Here is a 21,533-nt window from a genome sequence, read left to right on the forward strand (position 1 = left end):
ACAGTAGCAACATGGATATGGAATTGGCTGAGTGACAGGAAACAAAGAGTAGTGGTTAATGGATGTTTTTCAGGCTGGAGGAAGGTTTGTAGTGTAGTTCCCCAAAGGTCAGAGTTGGGACCCTTGCTTTTCCTGATATATCTCAATGACCTTGGCTTTGGTGTACAGGGCACAATTTCAAAGTTCGCGGATGATACGAAACTTGGAAGCATTGTGAACTGTGAGGATAATGTAGAACTGCAAAAGAATATAAACAAGTTAGTGGAATGGACAGACAGGTGGCAGATGAAGTTCACTGCAGAGAAATGTGAAGTGATTCATTCTGGTAGGAGGAACATGGAGAGACAAGAAAAATAAAGGGTACAATTCTAAAGGGGGTGCAGGAGCAGAAGGACCTGGGTGTATATGCACATAAGTCATTGAAGGTGGCAGGACAAGTTGACAGAGCAGTTAATAAAGCATACAGGAGTAAAGAAATCTTGCTGCAATTGTATAAGAGCTTTGGTGAGACTGCACCTGCAGTATTGTGTACAGTTTTGATCTCCTTACCTAAGGAAGGATATAATTGCCATAGGAGGAGCGCAATGGTGGTTCACCAGATTAATCCCTGGGATGGCAGGATTGTCTTATGAAGAGAGATTACAGAAACTGGGTCTGTATTCTCTACAGTTTCAAAGAATGAGAGGTGATCTCATTGAAACTTACAAGATTCTTACAGGATGTGACAGGGTGGATGCAGATAGGATGTTTCCCCTGGCTGATGATTCTAGAACCAGGGGCCGTAGTCGCAGAATAAGGGGTAGGCCATTTAAGACTAAGAAGAAGAGTAATTTCTACACTCCGAGGGTGGTGAATCTTTGGCATTCTCTACCCGAGAGGGCTATGGAAGCTCAATCACTGAGCACGTTCAAGACAGAAATTGATAGCTATCTGGATACAAAATGACCTCAAGGGATATGGGGATAATGCAGGAAAGTGGTTTTGAGGTAGTTAAATCAGCCATGATCGAATTGAATGATGGAGCAGGCTGGACAGACTGAATGGCCTACTCCTGCGCCCATGTTCATTACAATATCCTGGGCTTTATTAATAGGGGCATAGAGTACAAGAGTAAGGAAGTTATGTTGAACTTATAAAAGACACTAGTTCGGCCTCAGCTGGAGTATTGTGTCCAGTTCTGGACGCCGCACTTTAGGGAAGATGTGAGGGCATTGGAGAGTGTACAGAAAAAATTCACGAGAATGGTTCCAGGAATGAGGAACTCAGTTACGAAGATAGATTGGAGAAGTTAGGGATGTTTTCCTTAGAGAAGAAGGCCGAGAAGTGATTTGATAGAGGTATTCAAAATCATGAGCGGTCTGAACAGAGTAGATAGGGAGAAACTGTTCACACTCGTGAAAGGATCGAGAACGAGAGGGCACAGATTTAAAGTAATGGGTAAGAGAAGCAAAAGCAACATGTGTGAAAAAGTTTTTCCTCAGAATGTGGTTAAGGTCTGGAATGCGCTGCCTGAGAGAGTGAGTGTGATGAAGTCAGGTTCAATTAAAGCATTCAAAAGGAAGAATATGCAGGGGAGAAGGCGGGGAATGGCACAAAGCTGAATTGTTCTTTCGGAGAGGCAGTGCAGATACGATGGGCCGAATGGCCTCCTTCTGCAATGTAACAATTCTGCAAAATCTATTCCTGGAACCATCCTCGTGAATTTTTTCTGTACATTCTCCAATGCCCTCACATCTTCCCTTTCGACAGTTTAAGTTAAATCATTTGCTATACTGTTTTACATACTTCGGTGCAGTTAAAAAAACTGTTCGATCTTACCTTTTACTTTAGAAATGACTGTCCCTGTTGCACTTAGAATGTCCACTGAATTTAACGACTGATGCTTGTTAATCACTACCTTTAACACTCTTAACAGCTCTCCGAGACGTTCATGGGCCATATGATGTAAGCTTTTATTATCTGAAAGAAAAACATTAATACTTCAACAGTTAAGTTTGCTTCCTTAAAAAGTTATGCCATTCAATATCATAGCTGATCTTCTGCCTCAACTCCATCTTCACATCTGCTTCCCATATCCGATTTCCAAATGACCAAAAATCTGTCCATCTCAGCCTCAAATATATTCAATGACGGAGCATTCGCAACCCTCTGGGGGAGATAATTCCAAAAATTCACAACCCTTTGAGTGAAGAAATTCACTTCATTTCAGTCCTAAATGATCAGCACCTTATCCTGAGACTGTGCCCCCATGTCCTAGATTCCCCAAGCAGGGGAACCACCTATCAAGCCCCTTCAGAATCTTATATGTTTCAATGAGATCACATCTCATTCTACAAAACCCCAGAGAGTACAGCTAATATACTTATTTACTCATACTATAATCAATCATAGGTCAACCCTCTCATCCCAGGAACCAATCTAGCGAATCTTCTCTGTACTGCCTCCAAGGCGAGTATATCTTTCCTTACAAATGGAGACCAAAATTACTCCAGGTGTAGTCTCACCAAAGTCCTGTATAATTGTAAAAGCAAAATACTGCGGATGCTGGAAATCTGAAACAAAAACAAGAAATGCTGGATTCACTCAGCAGGTCTGGCAGCATCTGTGGAAAGAGAAGCAGAGTTAACGTTTCGGGTCAGTGACCGAAGAAGGGTCACTGACCCGAAACGTTAACTCTGCTTCTCTTTCCACAGATGCTGCCAGACCTGCTGAGTGAATCCAGCATTTCTTGTTTTTGTTCCTGTATAATTGTAGCAAGGCTTCCTTGTTCTTGTATTCCAGACCCTTACTATAAAGCTAACACACCATTTACCGTCCAAATTGCTTTTTTTCATATTTGTTCATGGGATATGGGTGTCACTGGCTAGGCCAGCATTTATTGCCCATCCCTAATTGCTCGAGAAGGTGGTGGTGAGCTGCCTTCTTGAATCGCTGCAGTGCTTAAGGTGTAGGTACACCAACAGGAAGGGAGTTCCTGGATTTTGACCCAGCAACAGTGAAGGAATGGTGATATAGTTCCAAGTCTGGATGGTATGTGGCTTGGAGGGGAACTTGCAGGTGGTGGTGTTCCCATGCATCTGCGGCCCTTGTCCTTCTAGGTGGTAAAGGTCATGGGTTTGGAAGATGCTGCCTAAAGGAGCCTTGGTGCGTTGTTGCAGTGCATCTTGTTGACGGTACACACTGCTGCCACTGTGCGTCGGTGGTAAAGGGAGCGAATATTGGTGGATGACGTGCCAATCAAGTGGGCTGCTTTGTCCTGGATGGTGTCGAGCTTCTTGAGTGTTGTTGGAGTTGCACCCATCCAGGCAAGTAGAGAGTATTCCATCACATTCTTGACTTGTGCCTTGTAGGTGTTGGACAGGCATTGGGGAATCAGGAGGGGAGTTACCCACTGCAGAATTTCCAGCCCCTGATTTGTAGCCACAGTATTCATGTGGCTTGTTCAGTTCAGTTTCTGGTCAATGGCAATCACCAGGATGTTGATAGTGGGGGATTCAATGTATGCAATGCCACTCATCAGTCTAAGCCATGGATGTAGTCCAGGTCTTCCTGCATCTGGACACTAGCTGCTTCAGTCTCTGAGGAGTTACGAATGGTATTGAACATTGTGCTATCATTGCTCCTTGTACAATGTACCCAAGTGTCTCTGAACATCAACATTTAAAAGTTTCATGCCTTTGAAATAAATATCCTGCTTTTCTATTCTTATTACTAGGAAAAAGGTGGAGGAGTGGCTCTATCAATTAACGATGGTATTAGCACAATAGAGAGGGATGACCCACGTTCAGGAAACCAGGATGTAGAAGTAATTTGGGTTGAGATGAGAAATGATAAAGGCAAGAAGTCACTTGTGGGTGTGGTGTACAGGCACCCCAACAGTAACTACATGGTCGGACGGGGTAATAAAGCAAGAAATAATGGGTGCTTGTCAGAAAAATAGGAACATAATCATGGGGGATTTTAATCTACACAGTTTGGAAAAATCAGATGGGCAAAGATAGTCTAGATAAGAAGTTCATAGAATGTTTTTCAGGATAGTTTCTGAGAACAGCACATTCTGGAGCCAACCAGAGAGCAGGCTATACTAGACCTGGTATTGTGCAAGAGATAGGATTAATTAATGACCTCATAGTGAAGGCACCCCTAGGCAGCAGTGATCATATGATGATTGAATTTTACATTCAATTTGAGGGAGGGAAGAGTGGATCTAAAACTAGTATTTTAAAACTTAAAATAAAGGCAATTATGAGGGCATGAGCTAGCAAAAGTGAACTGGCAAAGGAGATTAAGGAATAGGTCAATAGAGATGCAGTGGCAGACATTTAAGGGGATATTTCAGAATACACATTCCAACAAGAAAGTTAAAAATGGGTGGCAGGTCAGAAGTTTGGACAGAACATAAAAAGCAGCAAAGGATGACTAAAAGATTAATAATGAGGGAAAATTAGAGTGAGAGAGAAAGCTGTTAAGAAATATAAAGACAGATAGTAAGAGTTTCTATAGATATTTTTTAAAAAGTGAGTGTTGGTCCTATAGAAAGTGAGTCTGGGGAATTAATAAGGGAAAATAAGGAGATGGCAGATGAATTGAACAGATGTTCTGCATTGGTCTTCACTATAGAGGTTACAAGTAACATCCCAGAAATAGCTGTTAAATCAGGAAACGGAAGGGAGGGAGGAACTCCCAAGAAAATTACCATCACCAGGGAAGTAGTATTGAGCAAATTGTTGGAGCTGCAGGCTGACAGGTTCCCGGGTCCTGATGGACTTCTTCCTAGGGTGTTAAAAGAAGTGGCTAGTGAGATAGTTGGTTTTGATTTTCCAAAATTCCCTGGATTTGGGGAAGGTTCCATTAGATTGGAAAATAGCAAATGTAACTCCTTTATTCAAAAAGAGGGGGAGGCAGAAAGCAGGAAACTTCAGGCCAGTTAGCTTAACATCTGTCATAGGAAAAATGTTAGAAGCTATTATTAAAGATGTTATAGCAGGGCACTTAGAAAAATTCAAAGTAATCAGGCAGAGTCAACAGGGTTTTGTGAAAGGGAAATCATGTTTAACCAATTTATTGGAGTTCTTTGAAGAAGTAACGTGCTGTAGATAAAGGGGAACCAGTGTATGTACTGTACTTAGATTTCCAGAAGCCATTTGATAAGGTGCCACTTCAAAGGTTATTGCAGAAAATAAAAGCTCATGGTGTAGGGTGGGGCAACATTTTGGCATGGATAGAGGATCAGTTAGCTAACAGGAAACGGAGAGTAGGTATAAATGGGTCATTTTCTGGTTGGCAAGATATAATGAGTGGTGTGCCACAGGGATCAGTGCTGGGGCCTCAATTTTTTATGATTGATATAACTGACTTAGATGAAAGGACCGAAGGTATGGTTGCTAAATTTGCTGATGACACAAAGATAGGTAGGAAAGTAAGTTGTGCAGAGGACATAAGAGTCTACAAAGGGATATAGACAAAGATCTGGCAAATAGAGTATAATGTGGAAAAATGTGAAATTGTCCACTTTGGCAGGAAGAATAAAAAAGCATATTATCTAAACGGTGAGAGATTGCAGAGCTCGAAGATGCAGAGGGATCTGGTTGTCCTAGTGCATGAATCATAAAAGGTTAATATGCAGGTTCAGCAAGTAATGAGGCAAGCTAATAGAATGTTATCATTTATTGAGAGGGGAAATGAATACAAAATTAGGAAGGTTATGCTTCAGCTATACAGGATATTGGTGAGATCATATCTGGAGTACTGTGTACAGCATTGGTCTCCTTATTTAAGAATGTAAATGCAGTGGAAGCAGTTCAGGGAAGGTTTACCAGACTAATACCTGGAATGGGCTTATTGTCTTAGGAGGAAAGTTTGGACAGGCTAGGCTTGTATCCACTGGAATTTACAAGAGTAAGAGGCGACTTGATTGAAACACAAGATTCTGAGGGGTCTTGATAGGGTAGATGTCGAAAGAATGTTTCCTCTTGTGGGAGAATCTAGAATTGGTTATCATTGTTTAAAAATAAGGGTCGCCCATTTAAGACAGGAGATGAGGAGAAATTTTTTCTCAGAGGGTCATGAGTCTTTGGAACTCTCTTCCTCAAAAGGCGGTGCAAGCGGTGTCTTTGAATATTTTTAAGGCAGAAGGAGATAAATTCTTGATAAGGTTTTCAGGGTAGGTGGCAATGTGAAGTCAAGGTTACAATCAGAGCAGCAATGATCTTATTGAATGGTGGAGCAGGCTCGAGGGGCCAAGTGGCCTAGTCCTGCTCCTAATTCATATGTTCGTACCAAATTAATAACCTCACACCTCCCCACATTATACTCCATCTGCCACCTTGTTGCCTAATCACTTAACCTATCTATATCTCTTTGCATTGTTCTCACATTTTGCATATCCACCTAGCTTTGTATGGTCAGCAAACTTAGATACATTACTTTGTCCAAGTCATTAATATAGGTTATAACTAGCTGAGGCCCCAGCAGTGATCCTTGTGACACTTCACTAGTCACGGTCTGCCAACTTGAAAATTCCCTGTTTATCCCTACTCTCTGCTTCCTGTCAGTTAACCAATCCTCTATTCATGCTAATATATCATCTCCAACTCCATGAGCCCTTATCTTAACCTTTATTAACCTTTTGTGTGGCACCATAAAGGCCTTTTGGAAATCCAAGTATACTACAGTTTCTGGTTCCCCTTTTACCCTACCAGTTACATCTAGAAAAAAAACTCTAAAATTTGTCACAGGATTTCCCTTTCGTAAAACCACGAGACCACACTTGGAATACTGTGTGCAATTTTGGTATCCATCTTCAAGAACTTGCTTTGGAGGCAGTAAAAGTTTACTAGATTGACACCCAAGATGAGGGATGAGAGCGTTGTCCCATGATTAGAATCTGAGTAAATTGGGTTGATATTCTAGAGAGTTTAGAAGAATGAGAGGTGATATCATTGAAACATTCAAGATTATGAAGGGGCTTGATAGGTTAGATACTGAGACGTTGCCACTGGCTGGGGAATCTAGAACAAGAGGGAAGCAGTTTCATAATAAAGGGATAATCATTTAGTACTGAGATGAGGAGAAATTTCTTCACTCAAAGGGTTGTAAATCTTTGGAATTCTCTACCCCAGAGTGTTATGGATGCTCCATTGTTCAATATATTTAAGGCCAAGATAGACAGATTTTTGGTCTCTCAGGAAATCAAGGAATATAGAGAGAGTGGGCGAGAAAGTGAGTTGAAGCCCAAGATCAGCTATGATCATATTGAATGGTGGAGCAGGTTTGATAAACAATCGGAGCATATGGCCTATCAGATGTTCACAATGTTACCAATAGCTTACAAAAATTTAACTAGAGACATTTAAAAAAAAAAATCATTCTTGGGATATGGGCGTTGCTAGCGAGGCCACATTTATGGTCCACCCTGATGTACCCTTCAGAAAGTGGGGGTGAGCTTTCTGCTTAAACTGTTGCAGGCCATGTAGTTAAGAATTCTTCTACAAAACTGCTAGATAGGGAGTTCCAGGATTTTCATCCAACGACAATGATAGAACACCAACGTATCAACAAATCAGGATGGCGTGAAAGGAACTTTCAGATGTTGTTGTTCCCATGCACCTACTGACTTCAAGGTGGCAAAGGCCACAGGTTTGGGATGTGATGTCGCAGAAACCTCAACAAGTTGCTGGGGAGGCAGTGGCACAGTGGTAATGTCAGTGGACTAGTAACCCAGAGCCCCAGGCTAATGCTCTGGGGACATGGGCGCGAAACCCACCACAGCAGATGGTGGAATTTGAGTTCAATGAATAAATATGGAATTAAAAAGCTAGTCTAGTGGTGGCCATGAAACCACTGTCAATTGTAAAAACTTATCTGGTTCACTAATGTCCTTGAGGGAAAAAAACCTGCCTTCCTTACCTGGTCTGGCCTACATGTGACTCCAGACCCACAGCAACATGGTTGATTCTTAACTACCCTCTGAAATGGCCTAGCAAGCCACTCAGACTTTGTAGCTGTTTGATACAACTAAGAACAGGAATGAAACTGGACAGACCACCCAGCATTGACCTAGGCAAACCCAACCCTGTCGACCCTGCAATGTCCTCCTCACTAAAATCTAGGGGCTTGTGCCAAAATTGGGCGAGCTGTCCCACAGGCTGTTGCTGGACTAGTCTGACAGTCATACTTACAGAATCATACTTTGCAGACAATGTCCCAGACACCACCATCACCATCACAGGACAAACCCACTAGAGGAGGTGGTGGCACAGTGGTATACAATTGGGCGGGAGTTGCCTTGGTAGTCCTCAACGTTGACTCTGGACCCCATGAAGTCTCATGGCATCAGGTCAAACATGGGCTAATAAACATCCTGCTGATTACCACCTACCGCCACACCTCCCCACCCCGCCCCCCACCCCACCTTGGCTGATGAATCAGTGCTTCTCCATGTTGAGCACTAATTGGAAGAAGCAGAGGGTAGCAAGGACGCAGAACGTACTCTGGGTTGCGGACTTCAATGACTTGGTAGCGCCACTACTGACCGAGCCCTAAAAGGACATAGCTGCTAGACTGAGTCTACGGTAGGTGGTGAGGGAAACAGCAAGGAGGGAAAACACCTACTTGACTTCCTCCTCACCAATCTACCGGTCAAAGGTGCATCTGTCCATGACAGTCTTGGTAAGAGTGACCACTGCACAGTCCTTAAGCAAAGTCCTGTCATCGTGTTGTGTGGCATTACCACTGTGCTAAATGGGATAGATTTTGAACAGATCTAGCAACTCAAGGTCTAGCATTCAGGAGGCGCGTGGGCCATCAACAATGCAGCAGAAATTGTATTCAACCACAATTTGTAACCTCATAGCCCAGCATATCCCCCGCTCTACCATTACCATCAAGCTGGGGACCAACATTGGTTCAATGAAGAGTGCAGGAGAGCATGCCAGCAGCAGCACCAGGCATATCTAAAAATGAAGTGTCAGTCTGGTGAAGCTACAGCACAGGACTACATGTATTCCAAACAGTGGAAACCACATGCAACAGACAAGGCTAAGCAATCCCACAGCCAACGGATTAGGTCTGAGCTCTGCAATCCTGCCACATTCAATCATGAATGGTGATGGACAATTAAACAACTGACAGGAGGAGGAGGAGGAGGAGACTCTACAAATGTCCCCATTCTCAATGATGGGGGAGCCCAGCACGTTAATGCAAAAGACAAGGCTGAAGCATTTGCAGCCAGAACTGTCAAGTGTATGATCCATTGCAGCCTCCTCCTGAGGTCCCCAGCATCACAGAAAGAAGTCTTCAGCCAATCTGATTCACTCACAGGATATCAACAAACAGCTGAAGGCACTGAAGACTGCAAAGGCTATGGGCCCTGACGACATTCGGCAATAGTACTTAAGACTTGTGCTCCAGAACTAGCTGCACCCCTAGCCAAGCTGTTCCAGTACAGCTACAACACTAGCATCTACCCGGTAACATGGAAAATTTCCCAGGTACATCCTGTGCACAAAAAGCAGGACAAATCCAGCTCGGTTAATTACCGCCCTATCAGTAAAGTCCCGATCATCAGCAGTGATGGAAGGGGTCGTCGACAATGCTATTAAGCAGCTCTTGCTCAGCAATAACCTGCTCAGATGCTCAGTTTGGCTTCTGCCAGAGCCACTCAGCTCCTGACCTCATTACAGCCTTGGTCCAAACATGGACCAAAGAGCTGAACAGAGGAGAGGTGAGAGTGACTGTCAAATGCTGCCTTTGATGTCAAGGGCCGAGTATGGCATCAAGAAGCCCTAGCAAAACTGGAATCGATGGGAATCAGGGGGAAAACTCTGTTGGTTGGAGTCATACCTAGCACAAAAAAAAAAGGATAGTTGTGGTTGTTGGGGGTCAATCATCTCAGTCCCAGGACATCACTGCAGGAGTTCCTCAGGGCAGTGTCCTAGGCCCAACCATCTTCAGCTGCTTCATCAATGACCTTCCCTCCATCATAAAAGGTCAGAAGTGGGGATGTTTGCTGATGATTGCACAATGTTCAGCACCATTCACGACTCCTCAGATAATGAAGCAGCCTGTATCCAGATAATGAAGCAAGACCTTGAAAATATCTAGGTTTGGGCTGATATGTGGCCAGTAACATTCACGCCACACAAGTACCAGGCAATGACCATCTCAAACAAGAGAGAACCTAACCATCTCCCTTTGATATTCAATGGCATTACCATTGCTGAATCTCCCACTATCAACATCCTGGGGGCTACCATTGACCAGAAACTGAACTGGAGTAGCCACATAAAGGGTGTGGCTACAAGAGCAAGTCAGAGGCTGGGAACTCTGTGGCGGACCACTCACTTGTCCCCCCAATGCATGTCCACCATCTACAAGGCACGTCAGGAGTGTGATGGAATACTCTCCACTTGCCTGGATGAGTGTAGTCCGAACACTCAAGAAGCTCGACACCATCCAGGACAAAGCAGCCGCTTGATTGGCGATCCAGCACCTTCAACATTCGCTCCCTTCACCACTGACGCACAGTGGCTGCAGTGTGTACCATCAACAAGATGCACTTCAGCAACTCACCAAGGCTCCTTAGACAGCACCTTCCAAACCCACGACCTCTACCACCTAGAAGGATAAGGGCAGGAGAAGAGGCATAGGACAAACACCACCTGAAAGTTCCTCTCCAAGCCACACACCATCCTGACTTGGAACTATATCGCCGTTCCTTCACTGTCGCTGGGTCAAATTCCTGCAATTCCCTTCCTAACAGCACTGTGGGCGTACCTACATCCTAACGACTGCAGTGATTCAAGAAGGCAGCTCACCACCACCTTCTCAAGGACAATTAGGGATAGGCCTAGCCAATGACACTCACATCCCCCGAATGATTAAAAAAAACAAATTCCTGTAGATAGTGCACACTGCAGCCATAGTGCATAGGTGGTGGAGGAAGTGGTTATTTAAAGTGATGATTGGCAGCCTATCAAGTGGACTGCTTTGATTTGGATGGTGTTGAGCTTCCTGACAGTTGCTGCAGCTGCACTCATCCATCACACTCCTGAATTATGCCTCATAGGTGCTGGACAGGCTTTGGGGAGTCAAGGACATTGATGGTGGGAAATTGGCAATAGTATTACTGGAATGTCAAAAGAGGAGGTAGTCAAGACCCTTTCTTGATGGAGATGATCAATGCCTGGTACAATTGGCATGAATATTACTTGGTACTCATCAGCTTAAGTCTGGATGTGGCCAAGGACTGTTTCATTATTAGGAATTTCAACTGTGCAATCAACAGCCCCAATTCTGATCATATGATAGGAGCAAAGATCATCAATGAAGCAGCTGAAGACAATTGGGCCTAGGACACTACCCTGAGGGAAGTCCTGCAGCTATGCTCTGGGGCTCAGGTGATCAGCCCCCAACAACCACACCCATCTTCCTTTGTGCTAAGTACGACACTAGCTGCTCAAGAGTTCTCCCCCTATCTAACTGACCATTTTACTAGCGCTCCTTGATGTCAGAATCATTTGTATGCTGCCTTGCTATCAAAAGCAAGCACTCTCACCTTACCATTGGAATTACTCCATTTGCACGAGAACAAGAGCAGCATGGCCCTGACAGAACCCCAAACTGAGCAGAAAGCAGGCTATACTGTTTGATAGTACTGCTGACGATACCTTCCATCACTATGCTGGAGGGGTAATTGGGTAGATTGGATTTGACCTGCTTTTTGTGGACAGCACATCAGGGCAATTTCCCACTTTGTCAGGTAGCTGCCAGTGTTGTAAGAGTACAGCCACAGCTTGGCTAGAGACAGATATTTCTGGAGTACAAGTCTTCAACAATACAGCCAGGATGTTATCAGGGTCTATAACCTTTGCTGTATCCAGTGCATTAGTTTCCTGACATCATGTGGAGTGAATCAAATTTGAGACTGACTTCTGCAATGGTGGGGATGTCAGGAGGAGTCACGAGAAAGGTCAGCTACTCGCTTCCTAGGTGAAGATGGTTGGAAATGCTTCTGCCTTGTCTTTTGCACTCACATGCTGGGCTCTGCCGTCATTGAGAACAGCAATGTTCATGGAGCCTCCTCCAACTATTAGTTGTTTATTTGTCCACCACTATTCATGACTGGATGCAACAGGACAACAGAGTTTTAATATGATCATTCGTTGTGGGACTGCTTAGCTCCATCGACTACATGCTCCTTTTGCTGCTAAATATGCATGTAGTCCTATATTGTAGCTTCACCAGGTTGGTACCTCATTTTAAGGCATACTTGGTGCTGCTCCTGGCATGCTCTTCTACACTTATTCAACCAGGGTTGAATCCCTGTGATGATAATTAATAGCAGTGAGGAACGTGCCAGGCCACGAGATTACAGACTGCGGTGAATACAATTTTGCTGTTAGATTTGTTGCATCAATCCCATTTGGTGTGGTGGTAGTGCGTAGACGGGATTTCATCTCCACAAGGACTGTGCAGAGATCACTTCAACAAATACGGTCATGGACAGATGCATCTGCAACAGGTAGATTGGCAAGGATGAGGTCAAATGGGTTTTTCCATCATGTTGGTTTTCTTATCACAGGCCAGTGTGGCAGCTGTGTCCCTCAGGTTTGGCCAGCTCCGTCAGTAGTAGTGTGTCACTCTTGGTGGTGGACTGAAGTCCACTACCTAGAGTACATTCCGTGCCCTTACTATCCTCAGTGCTTCTTCCAAGTAGTGCTCAACAAGGAGGAGTACTGATTTATCAGTTGAGAGTGTGCTGAAGGTGGCAATCAGCAGTAAGTTTCCTTGCCCACATTTGACCTGATGTCAGGAGACTTCCCAGAGTACAGTAGCATAGCGATTATTTTACTGGGCTAGTAATCCAGAAGCCAGAGATGTGAATTCCAATCACACCACAGCTGGAGCATTTAAAATTTAGTTTAATAAATCGGGAATTAAAAGCTAGTATCAGTAATAGTGACCATAAAACTATCAGATTGTCATTTAAAAAACTCATCTAGTTCACCCAGTTGTATCAAAACTGCTACAAAAATATTAGATTTTGATGTAGAGGACTCCTATTGCCACTTCCTCCCAGCTGGTCTATCCTGCAGCTGGAACAGGACATAACCAGGAATGGTGAAGCAGGAGTTTGGAATGTTGGCTGAAAGATATGATTCTATGAATATCATTACATCAGGCTACTACTGGACTTGTCTGTGGGACAGCTCTCAAACTTTGGCACAAGCGTCCAGATGTTAATGAGGAGGACTTTGCAGGATAGACCCACCAGAGGTGGCACCACAATGGTATCCAGCTGGGAGGAAGTGGCAATAGGAGTCCTCAACATCAAAATCTAATATTTTTGTAGCAGTTTTGATACAACGGAGTGAACTAGATGAGTTTTTAAATGACAATCTGATAGTGACCATAAAAATATGACTGATACTAGCTTTTAATTCCTGATTTATTTGACTGAATTTTAAATGCTCCAGCTGTGGTGTGATTGGAATTCATGTCTCTGGATCATTGGTCCAGGCTTATGGATTACTAGCCCAGTAAAATAATCACTATGCTATTGTATTCCTCCTTGCACAATGCATTTTAGTTGCGTAAAAGGGCAATTGGGAAAAAGTGCGTTGTACAGCATAATCAGAGGACCTGGATTCAATTTGAACTTGCTACAGGAAATAGAACAGTCACTGAATAAATGTGTGCCTTAAGCTAAAGACAACTTTAGCAAAGCATCATAAGCTTTTTGCCTTAGAGATGATGCCTGTTATGTACAAAGACACTAAGCTAACCTTCCTCTCAAGCCTCAAAGCAGTATTATCTCTCTGCTGTCAGTGTGTGCAGCAATCCAATATTAGCCTATGCCCTTTGAAAGAGCAGCTAGATATGGTTATGATTTCAAAAGCAAGATCAACTTTAACAGGAAGCATTTAATAATTAAGGACAATGGCAACTAGTTTAGAAAAAAAAAGACAGGAGCATGCATGTTGGTCTTAAAGCTCTCAAAAATAGACCTTAATCCTTGCCAGACTATCAAGAGGATACTAGGGATAAAAGTTCTGAGTTACAAAGGAAAAGCAAGAGCAACTAGGGCTGTGTTCTTCCAAACAGATTAAGGAATAGGGAATTTGATAGACCTGTTCAAAAGGACAAAAGCAATAGATAAAAAGGTAAACAAAAGATAATTTCCATTGGTAGATAAATTAAAGATATGGGGCCAAGATCTGAAGAGATGCACTATATGCAGAGCGAGTAAGAGAGCAAGAAAAACTTTTATGCACAATTATCAGAATGTATAATGTTTTAGCACAAGTGATTTCTTCTAAAATCAATTATAGCTTTCATGAAGGTACAGAAAATTACTCAATGTATAAAAGGGTATAGGGGAAAATAGCAGGAAAATGAGACTGTGTAAAACCAGTGCAAAAGGAGCCTAATGCAGGCAAGAATGGCCAAACAGCCTCATGCTAAAACTTTCAATGCTGAAAAAGGGAAGGGAAAAAAAATCCTAAAGTTCAATGCAAGTGCTTAGATAGACTTAGTACAGTTGCTGTACAGAATACTGAAACTCATTTCTCTCTACATTATTGCAGCAACATTTCAAAAATACTTCATTAGCTGTGAAGAGCTTTCAGACGTCTTGAGGTTGTGAAATGCACTATATGAATGCAAGTTCTTTCTTTTCATGCATTTAATCCAGATCAACAGACACCTTGTTCTTAAACTTTGGTACAGGTCAGCTATTCACTTCCACCTTCTTAAATCCATACTGTGCAGGTTACCAAATCATATTAGCTCAACATGTTATTGTATTTTATAAAACATCTATACCAGTGGCACACCAGGCCCTCTGGAGTCATATGCTGTGCTACGGCAACATCCTCATTCCCGATCAGCTGATAGCAAACATAGTTGATAAATAAGTTACCAGTTTTTCAATTAAAAATTAGCTTCGTTTCAATAGGAACACATATGGAAGAACTGGCAGCAAGATTTGCTAGCACAATTAACAGACTGTCCTGCATTTTGACACGTCAACTAAAATGTTCACGGTGCTTGTAAGGGTATGAATAAGCAGATTTTGCAATGAAACAAAATTGGTCCTATGGGGGTATTGCTCAGTAAGATCTTGTACATTTCCTCCGGTTGGATGCAAACTATTAAGCAACTTTTAACCTAAAAACCTACACACACAGACACACACATACACACCACCATTCTGTGGCATTGCTTGTATCAAGTTGAAAGATATGCCGTTTTGCAAGGATGGTACGCGTGCATTGAACTGCTGCATGCAGAAGGCACTTACATAATAAGATGGTGTTGTATCACATTGTTCATGGCAAAAAAAATGTGTAGTGGGTGGGATGGAAGTGAAGAAAGAAGAAGTTGGTATTTGGCATTGTTGGAGGAGAAGTGAAGGCAGAAAAGGCGCACTTACCAAAATGAATCCTTCAATAGTAATGTTATGCAGTTCATGCAATACATGGTTGTGCTACCCATACCCACACAAACAGCTTAGATGAAGCTTGCGACTTATCCACTAATCACTGTGATGTTATACAGGTTGGTCGTTCCAACATCATGAATATTTACAATCCACCAAGCAAAACCTGGAAAAACAACCTCTTCCCATCTCTTTCTCATCCAGCCATCTTTTTTTTTATTCATTCATGGGATATGGGCGACGCTGGCCAAGCCAGCATTTATTGCCCATCCCTAATTGCCCTCAAGGTGGTGGTGGTGAGCTGCCTTCTTGAACCGCTGCGGTCCATTTGGGGTAGGTATACCCACAGTGCTGTTAAGAAGGGAGTTCCAGGATTTTGACCCAGCGACAGTGAAGGAATGGCGATATAGTTCCAAGTCAGGATGGTGTGTGACTGGGAGGGGAACTTGCAGGTGGTGGTGTTCCCATGCATTTGCTGCCCTTGTCCTTCTAGTTGGTAGAGGTCACGGGTTTGGAAGGTGCGGTCTAAGGAGCCTTGGTGCGTTGCTGTAGTGCATCTTGTAGATGGTACACACTGCTGCCACAGTGCATCGGTGGTGGAGGGAGTGAATGTTTGTAGATGGGGTGCCAATCAAGCGGGCTGCTTTGTCCTGGATGGTGTTGAGCTTCTGGGGTGTTGTTGGAGCTGCACCCATCCAGGCAAATGGAGAGTATTCCATCACAATCTTCACTTGTGCCTTGTTGATGGTGGATAGGCTTCGGAGAGTCAGGAGGCGAGTTACTTGCCTCAGGATTCCTAGTCTCTGACCTGCTCTTGTAGCCACGGTACTTATATGGCTACGCCAGTTCAGTTTCTGGTCAATGGTAGCCCTTTGGATGTTGATAGAGGGGGAATTCAGTGATGGTAATGCCATTGAATATCAAGGGGAGATGGTTAGATTCTCTCTTGTTGGAGATGGTCATTGACTAGCACTCGTGTGGCACGAATGTTACTTGCCACTTATCAGCCAAAGCCTGGACATTGTCCAGGTCTTGCTGCATTTCTACACAGACTGCTTCAGTACCTGAGGAATCACAAATGGTGCTGAACATTGTGCAATCATAAGCTAGCATCCCCACTTCTGACTTTATGATTGAAGGAAGGTCATTGATGAAGCAGCTGAAGATGGTTGGGTCTAGGACACTATCCCAAGGAACTCCTGCAGTGATGTCCTGGAGCTCAGATGATTGACCTCCAACCACAACCATCTTCCTTTGCGCTAGGTATGACTCCAACCAGCGGAGGGTTTCCTCCGATTCCCATTGACCTCAGTTTTGCTCAGGCTCCTTGATGCCATACTCGATCAAATGCTGCCTTGATGTCAAGGGCAGTCACTCTCACCTCACCTCTTGAGTTCAGCTCTTTTGTCCATGTTTGAACCAAAGCTATAATGAGGTCAAGAGCTGAGTGGCCCTGGCAGAACCCAATTTAAGCGTCACTGTGCAGGTTATTGCTAAGCAAGTGCCGCTTGATGGCACTGTTGATGACGCCTTCCATTACTTTACTGATGATTGAGAGTAGCTGTACTGGAACAGTTTGGCTCGGGGCGCGGCATGTTCTGGAGCACAGGTCTTCAGTACTATTGCCAGGACCCTTAGCTTTTGCAGTATCCAGTGCCTTCAGTCATTTCTTGATGGCACGCGGAGTGAATCGAATTGGCTGAAGTCTGGCATCTGTGGATGCTGGGGACTTCAGGAGGAGGCGGAGATGGATCATCAGCCAGAAGTGCCGAGTTGAAGATTGTTGCGAATGCTTCAGCCTTATCTTTCACACTGATGTGCTGGGCTCCATCATTGAGGATGGGGATATTTGTGGAACCACCTCCTCCAGTTGGTTGTTTAATTGTCCACCACCATTCACGGCTGGATGTGGCAGGACTGCAGAGCTTAGATCTGATCAGTTTGTTATGGGATTGCTTAGCTCTGTCTACCGCATGCTGCTTACGCAGTTTGGCACGCAGATAGTCCTGTGTTGTAGCTGCACCAGGTTGACACCTCATTTTGAGGTATGCCTGGTGCTGCTCCTGGCATGCCCTCCTGCACTCTTCATTCAAGCCAGGAGACCAACCCTGGTTCATGGTAACGGTAGAGTGGGGGATAAGCCGGGCCATGAGGTCACAGATTGTGGTCGAGTACAATTCTGCTGCTGCTGATGGCCCACAGTGCCTCATGGATGCCCAGTTTTGCATTGAGAGATCTGTTCCATTTAGCACAGTGGTAGTGCCACACTAAATGATGGAGGGTATCCTCAATGTGAAGGCAGGACTTTGTCTCCACAAGGACTGTGCGGTGGTCACTCCTACCAATACTGTCATGGACAGATGCATCTGCGGGAGGCAGATTGGTGAGGACGAGGTCAAGTATGTTTTTCCCTCTTGTTGGTTCCCTCACCACCTGCCGCATACCCAGTCTAGCAGATATGTCCTTTAGGACTCAGCCAGCTCGGTCAGTAGTGGTGCTACCGAGCCACTCTTGGTAATGGACATTGAAGTCCCCTACCCAGAGTACATTTTGTGCCCTCGTCACCCTCAGTGCTTCCTCCAAGTGCTGTTCAACATGGAGGAGCACTGAGTCATCAGCTGAGGAAGGGCAGTAGGTGGTAATCAGTAGGAGGTTACCTTGCCCATGTTTGATCTGATGCCATGAGACCTCATGGGGTCCAGAGTCGATGTTGAGGACTCCCAGGGCAACTCCCTCCCTACTATAGACCACTGTGCCACCACCTCTGGTGGGTCTGTCCTGCTGGTGGGACAGGACATACCCGGCGATGGTGATGGCAGTGTCTGGGACATTGTCTGTAAGGTATGATTCAGTGAGTATGACTGTCAGGCTGTTGCTTGACTTGTCTGTGGGACAGCTCTTCCAACTTTGGCACAAGCCCCCAGATGTTACGAAGGAGGACTTTGCAGGGGTGACAGGGCTGGGTTTGCTGTTGTTTCCGGTGCCTAGGTCGATGCCAGGTGGTCCAGCCGGTTTCAATCTACATTGGTCAGTTTAATAACTATTCTTTAAACTTGGATTACTCACAACCCAATAAAGAGGGTGATCGGTTACATAGTTGGGTCCCTAGTAATGACCTTGTGCCGATCAATGATTCTAAACAATGTGACCAGGGAAGGAAAAAAAATCCTAAAAACAGTGAGAGAGCTATTTACTAATCGTATTGTGGGTGGATTAAAACCTTTAACATTTATGTAGTCTGGAAATTTATCAACTTTGCCCTAGCTTTCCAGGCTAAAGAACTTCAGGATATTGAGAACAAAGTGATTCCTGACAACACAGTGGCCTGCTGACCACATCAGAGCGTTCCAAGCTGCGCACATGTGCAAACGGTCTCTTACTTGGAGAGAGATGCTGCGCATGCGCAGCCTACCATCTCAGCCCTTGCCAGGACTAGGTGGCGCATGCGCAGGAAAGCAATCCCCGTCACTCACTTCCCCCAACTCAGCTACTTGCTCCCGCCCCACTGGTCACTCTTCCCCCTCAGCAACACGTTCCAGGCCTCGACGCTTCCCTTCCCCACCCCACCACCCACTCCCTTCTATCAGCAGGCAGCACTACCTGGCACAGGCAATCAGTGCCATGCCCTCTGTGCCTACTTTCAGATGTTAACCGATTTCTATAACCTTGTATTTATGTTCAGGAGAACTGCAATTTGTATGCTCAGAGGTTGATTTTCATTGAAGATGTCCTTTCTAAGACCAAAGATTTCAAGAACAAAGTAATACTGGAAAAATCTTCTTTGAAACTGCATTGGAGTATGGCGAATTAGGAAAATATTGTTCCCACCTGGAGATAAAACGAACTGCTACTCCAACATACACTTAGTACTCTTGTACTGCAGAATAATATGCATCCTATGAGGTCTGACATAATTTGCATCATATGCTGATATCAAAAGCATCATGGAGGTAAGCGACATAAATTTAGATTCCTCAGAATATGCATTTAGGCTGCCTTACTCCCGTGGTGGCTTACTCCATGGCTTAGTTGGTTAAAGCACCCATTTAGTAAACAGTAGATCCTGTGTTTGAATCTCAGTGGTGCCTCAGCACAGCTGGCATTTTAATGGAACTAACTCAGACACATAACCCTCACTGGTGAGCTAAGATGACCTCCTTTAAAGGGAAGGTGGCGGCATAGTGGTAATGTTGTTAAGCTAGTAATCCACCGGATTGGATTGGAAAATCCTTGAAAAACTTGGATGCCCACCCAGGTTCCTGGCCATGGTGAAGCAGTTTCATGAAAAACAGTACGGACAAATCAAGCAGAACAGCGACCTCTTGATCCCTTCCAAATCTCCAATGGAGTGAAGCAGGGATGTGTGCTGGCCCGACCTTATTCACCATCTTTTTCAACATGATGCTGCAACAGGCAACAGAAGATCTTAAGGAGGGAGTTTACGTACGCTTCTGGACCGATGGAGGCTTTTTCAACTTCAGGCATCTCAGGCTCACAAAAAGATACAAGAAAAATTCATCCGTGAACTTCTTTTCGCCAATGACTGTGCTCTCCTGGCTCACAGTCAGCCAGACCTACAACATATAACACATTTTTCCAAAAGCAGCACAACTCCTCAGATTAAAAATCAGTTTAAAGAAAACTGAAGTCCTGCATCAGCCTGCACCCAAAGAATATAGACCACGAAACAGTCATCGAGGGAACCAAGCTGAATGCAGTCAGGCAATTTACTTATTTGGGGAATGTCACCTCGGTTGATGCCTCCATAGACAAGCAAGTGGACAAAGGGCTCTCAAAAGAAAACAGTACATTCGGCAGACTCTACAAACGAGCATGGAGCAACCACAGCCTCATAGCACAGACCAAACTCAATTGTACAAAGCTGTAGTCCTCACCATCCTTCTGTATGGCACCGAGTCATGGGTCCTATACCGCCGTCACGTACGCCTTCGAGAGCACTTCCATCAGAGCTACCTCGGCAGCATCCTCAAGATCCGCTGGTAGGACCGCATCACAAACACTCAAGTTCTCGAAACAGCCAACATCACCAGCATCGAGGCCATCCTTCTGCAAAGCCAACTGCGTTGGGTGGGTCACGTTGCCCAGATGGACGACAGTCGCCAGCCCAAGCTAGTGTTGTATGGAGAGCTAACCACTGGTAAAAGGAACAGAGGGGCCCAATGCAAACATTTCAAGGACTCCCTGAAGAAGTCCCTCTCTGTGTGCCACATTGACCATCATCAGTGGGAAGCACCGGCTATACATAGTGATGCCTGAAGATGCTACATCAGGAGGGCTACAGACAACTTTGAGATGAGCTAAGAACCAGCATGAAAAAGAGAAAAAGAGCAGAAGGATAGCTCCAATTGCTCCCAGCAGCAACTACACCTTCACTTGTAACCGCTATGGGAGAATCTGCCGGTCACAGATAGGTCTGACTAGCCACCAGCGGACCTGCAACCGATGAGTACAACCATCCCAAAATCTTCGTCCACAAAGACATGACAAGAAAAGAGAAAAATCCACAGGCCCTGGGGACATGGGTTCAAATCCCACCATGGCAACTAGTGGAATTTAAATTCCACTAATTAATAAAAATTTGGAATTGAAAGTCAATTTCAGTAATAGTACAATGAAACAATCAATTGTCACAAAAACCTATCTGGTTCACCGATGTCCTTTAGGGAAGGAAGTCTGCTGTCCTTACCTGGTCTGGCCCACACGTGACTCCAGACCCACATTGCTATTATTTAAAAGAATGCCAGGGCTTGAAAATTGCAACAATAAAGCAAGATTGGATCGGCTAGGGTTGTTTTCCTTAGAACACAGGAGGCTGAGGGGTGACTTAATTGAGGTGTAAAAAATTATGAGGGGCCTAGGCACAGTAGACAGGAAGGGCCGGTTTCCCCTAACGGAGAGGTTAATTACCGGGGGGGCACAGATTTAAGGTGACTGGTAGAAGGATTAGAGTGGACATGAGGAAAAACCTTTTCACCTAAAGGGTGGTGGGTGTCTGGAATTCGCTGCCTGGATCAGTGGTGGAGGCAGAAACGCTCAACTCATTTAAAAAAGGTAGCTGGACCTGCACCTG

The 21,533-nt window shown here is 44.5% G+C and overlaps 1 protein-coding gene across 4 annotated transcripts in view; it reads right to left on the reverse strand.

Moving 5' to 3' along the window:
* Window positions 1–21,533, reverse strand: part of LOC137372706 (rho GTPase-activating protein 29-like) — a 122,169-nt gene that overhangs the window by 87,431 nt on the left and 13,205 nt on the right. For all 4 annotated transcript variants that reach the window (XM_068036823.1, XM_068036825.1, XM_068036821.1 and 1 more), the window contains exon 3: window positions 1,819–1,959. In XM_068036823.1, the coding sequence (XP_067892924.1) occupies window positions 1,819–1,959 (141 nt within the window). The remainder of the gene's footprint in view (window positions 1–1,818; window positions 1,960–21,533) is intronic.

This window comes from Heterodontus francisci, chromosome 8 (genome assembly GCF_036365525.1).
Source record: "Heterodontus francisci isolate sHetFra1 chromosome 8, sHetFra1.hap1, whole genome shotgun sequence".
Lineage (NCBI taxonomy): Eukaryota > Metazoa > Chordata > Chondrichthyes > Heterodontiformes > Heterodontidae > Heterodontus > Heterodontus francisci.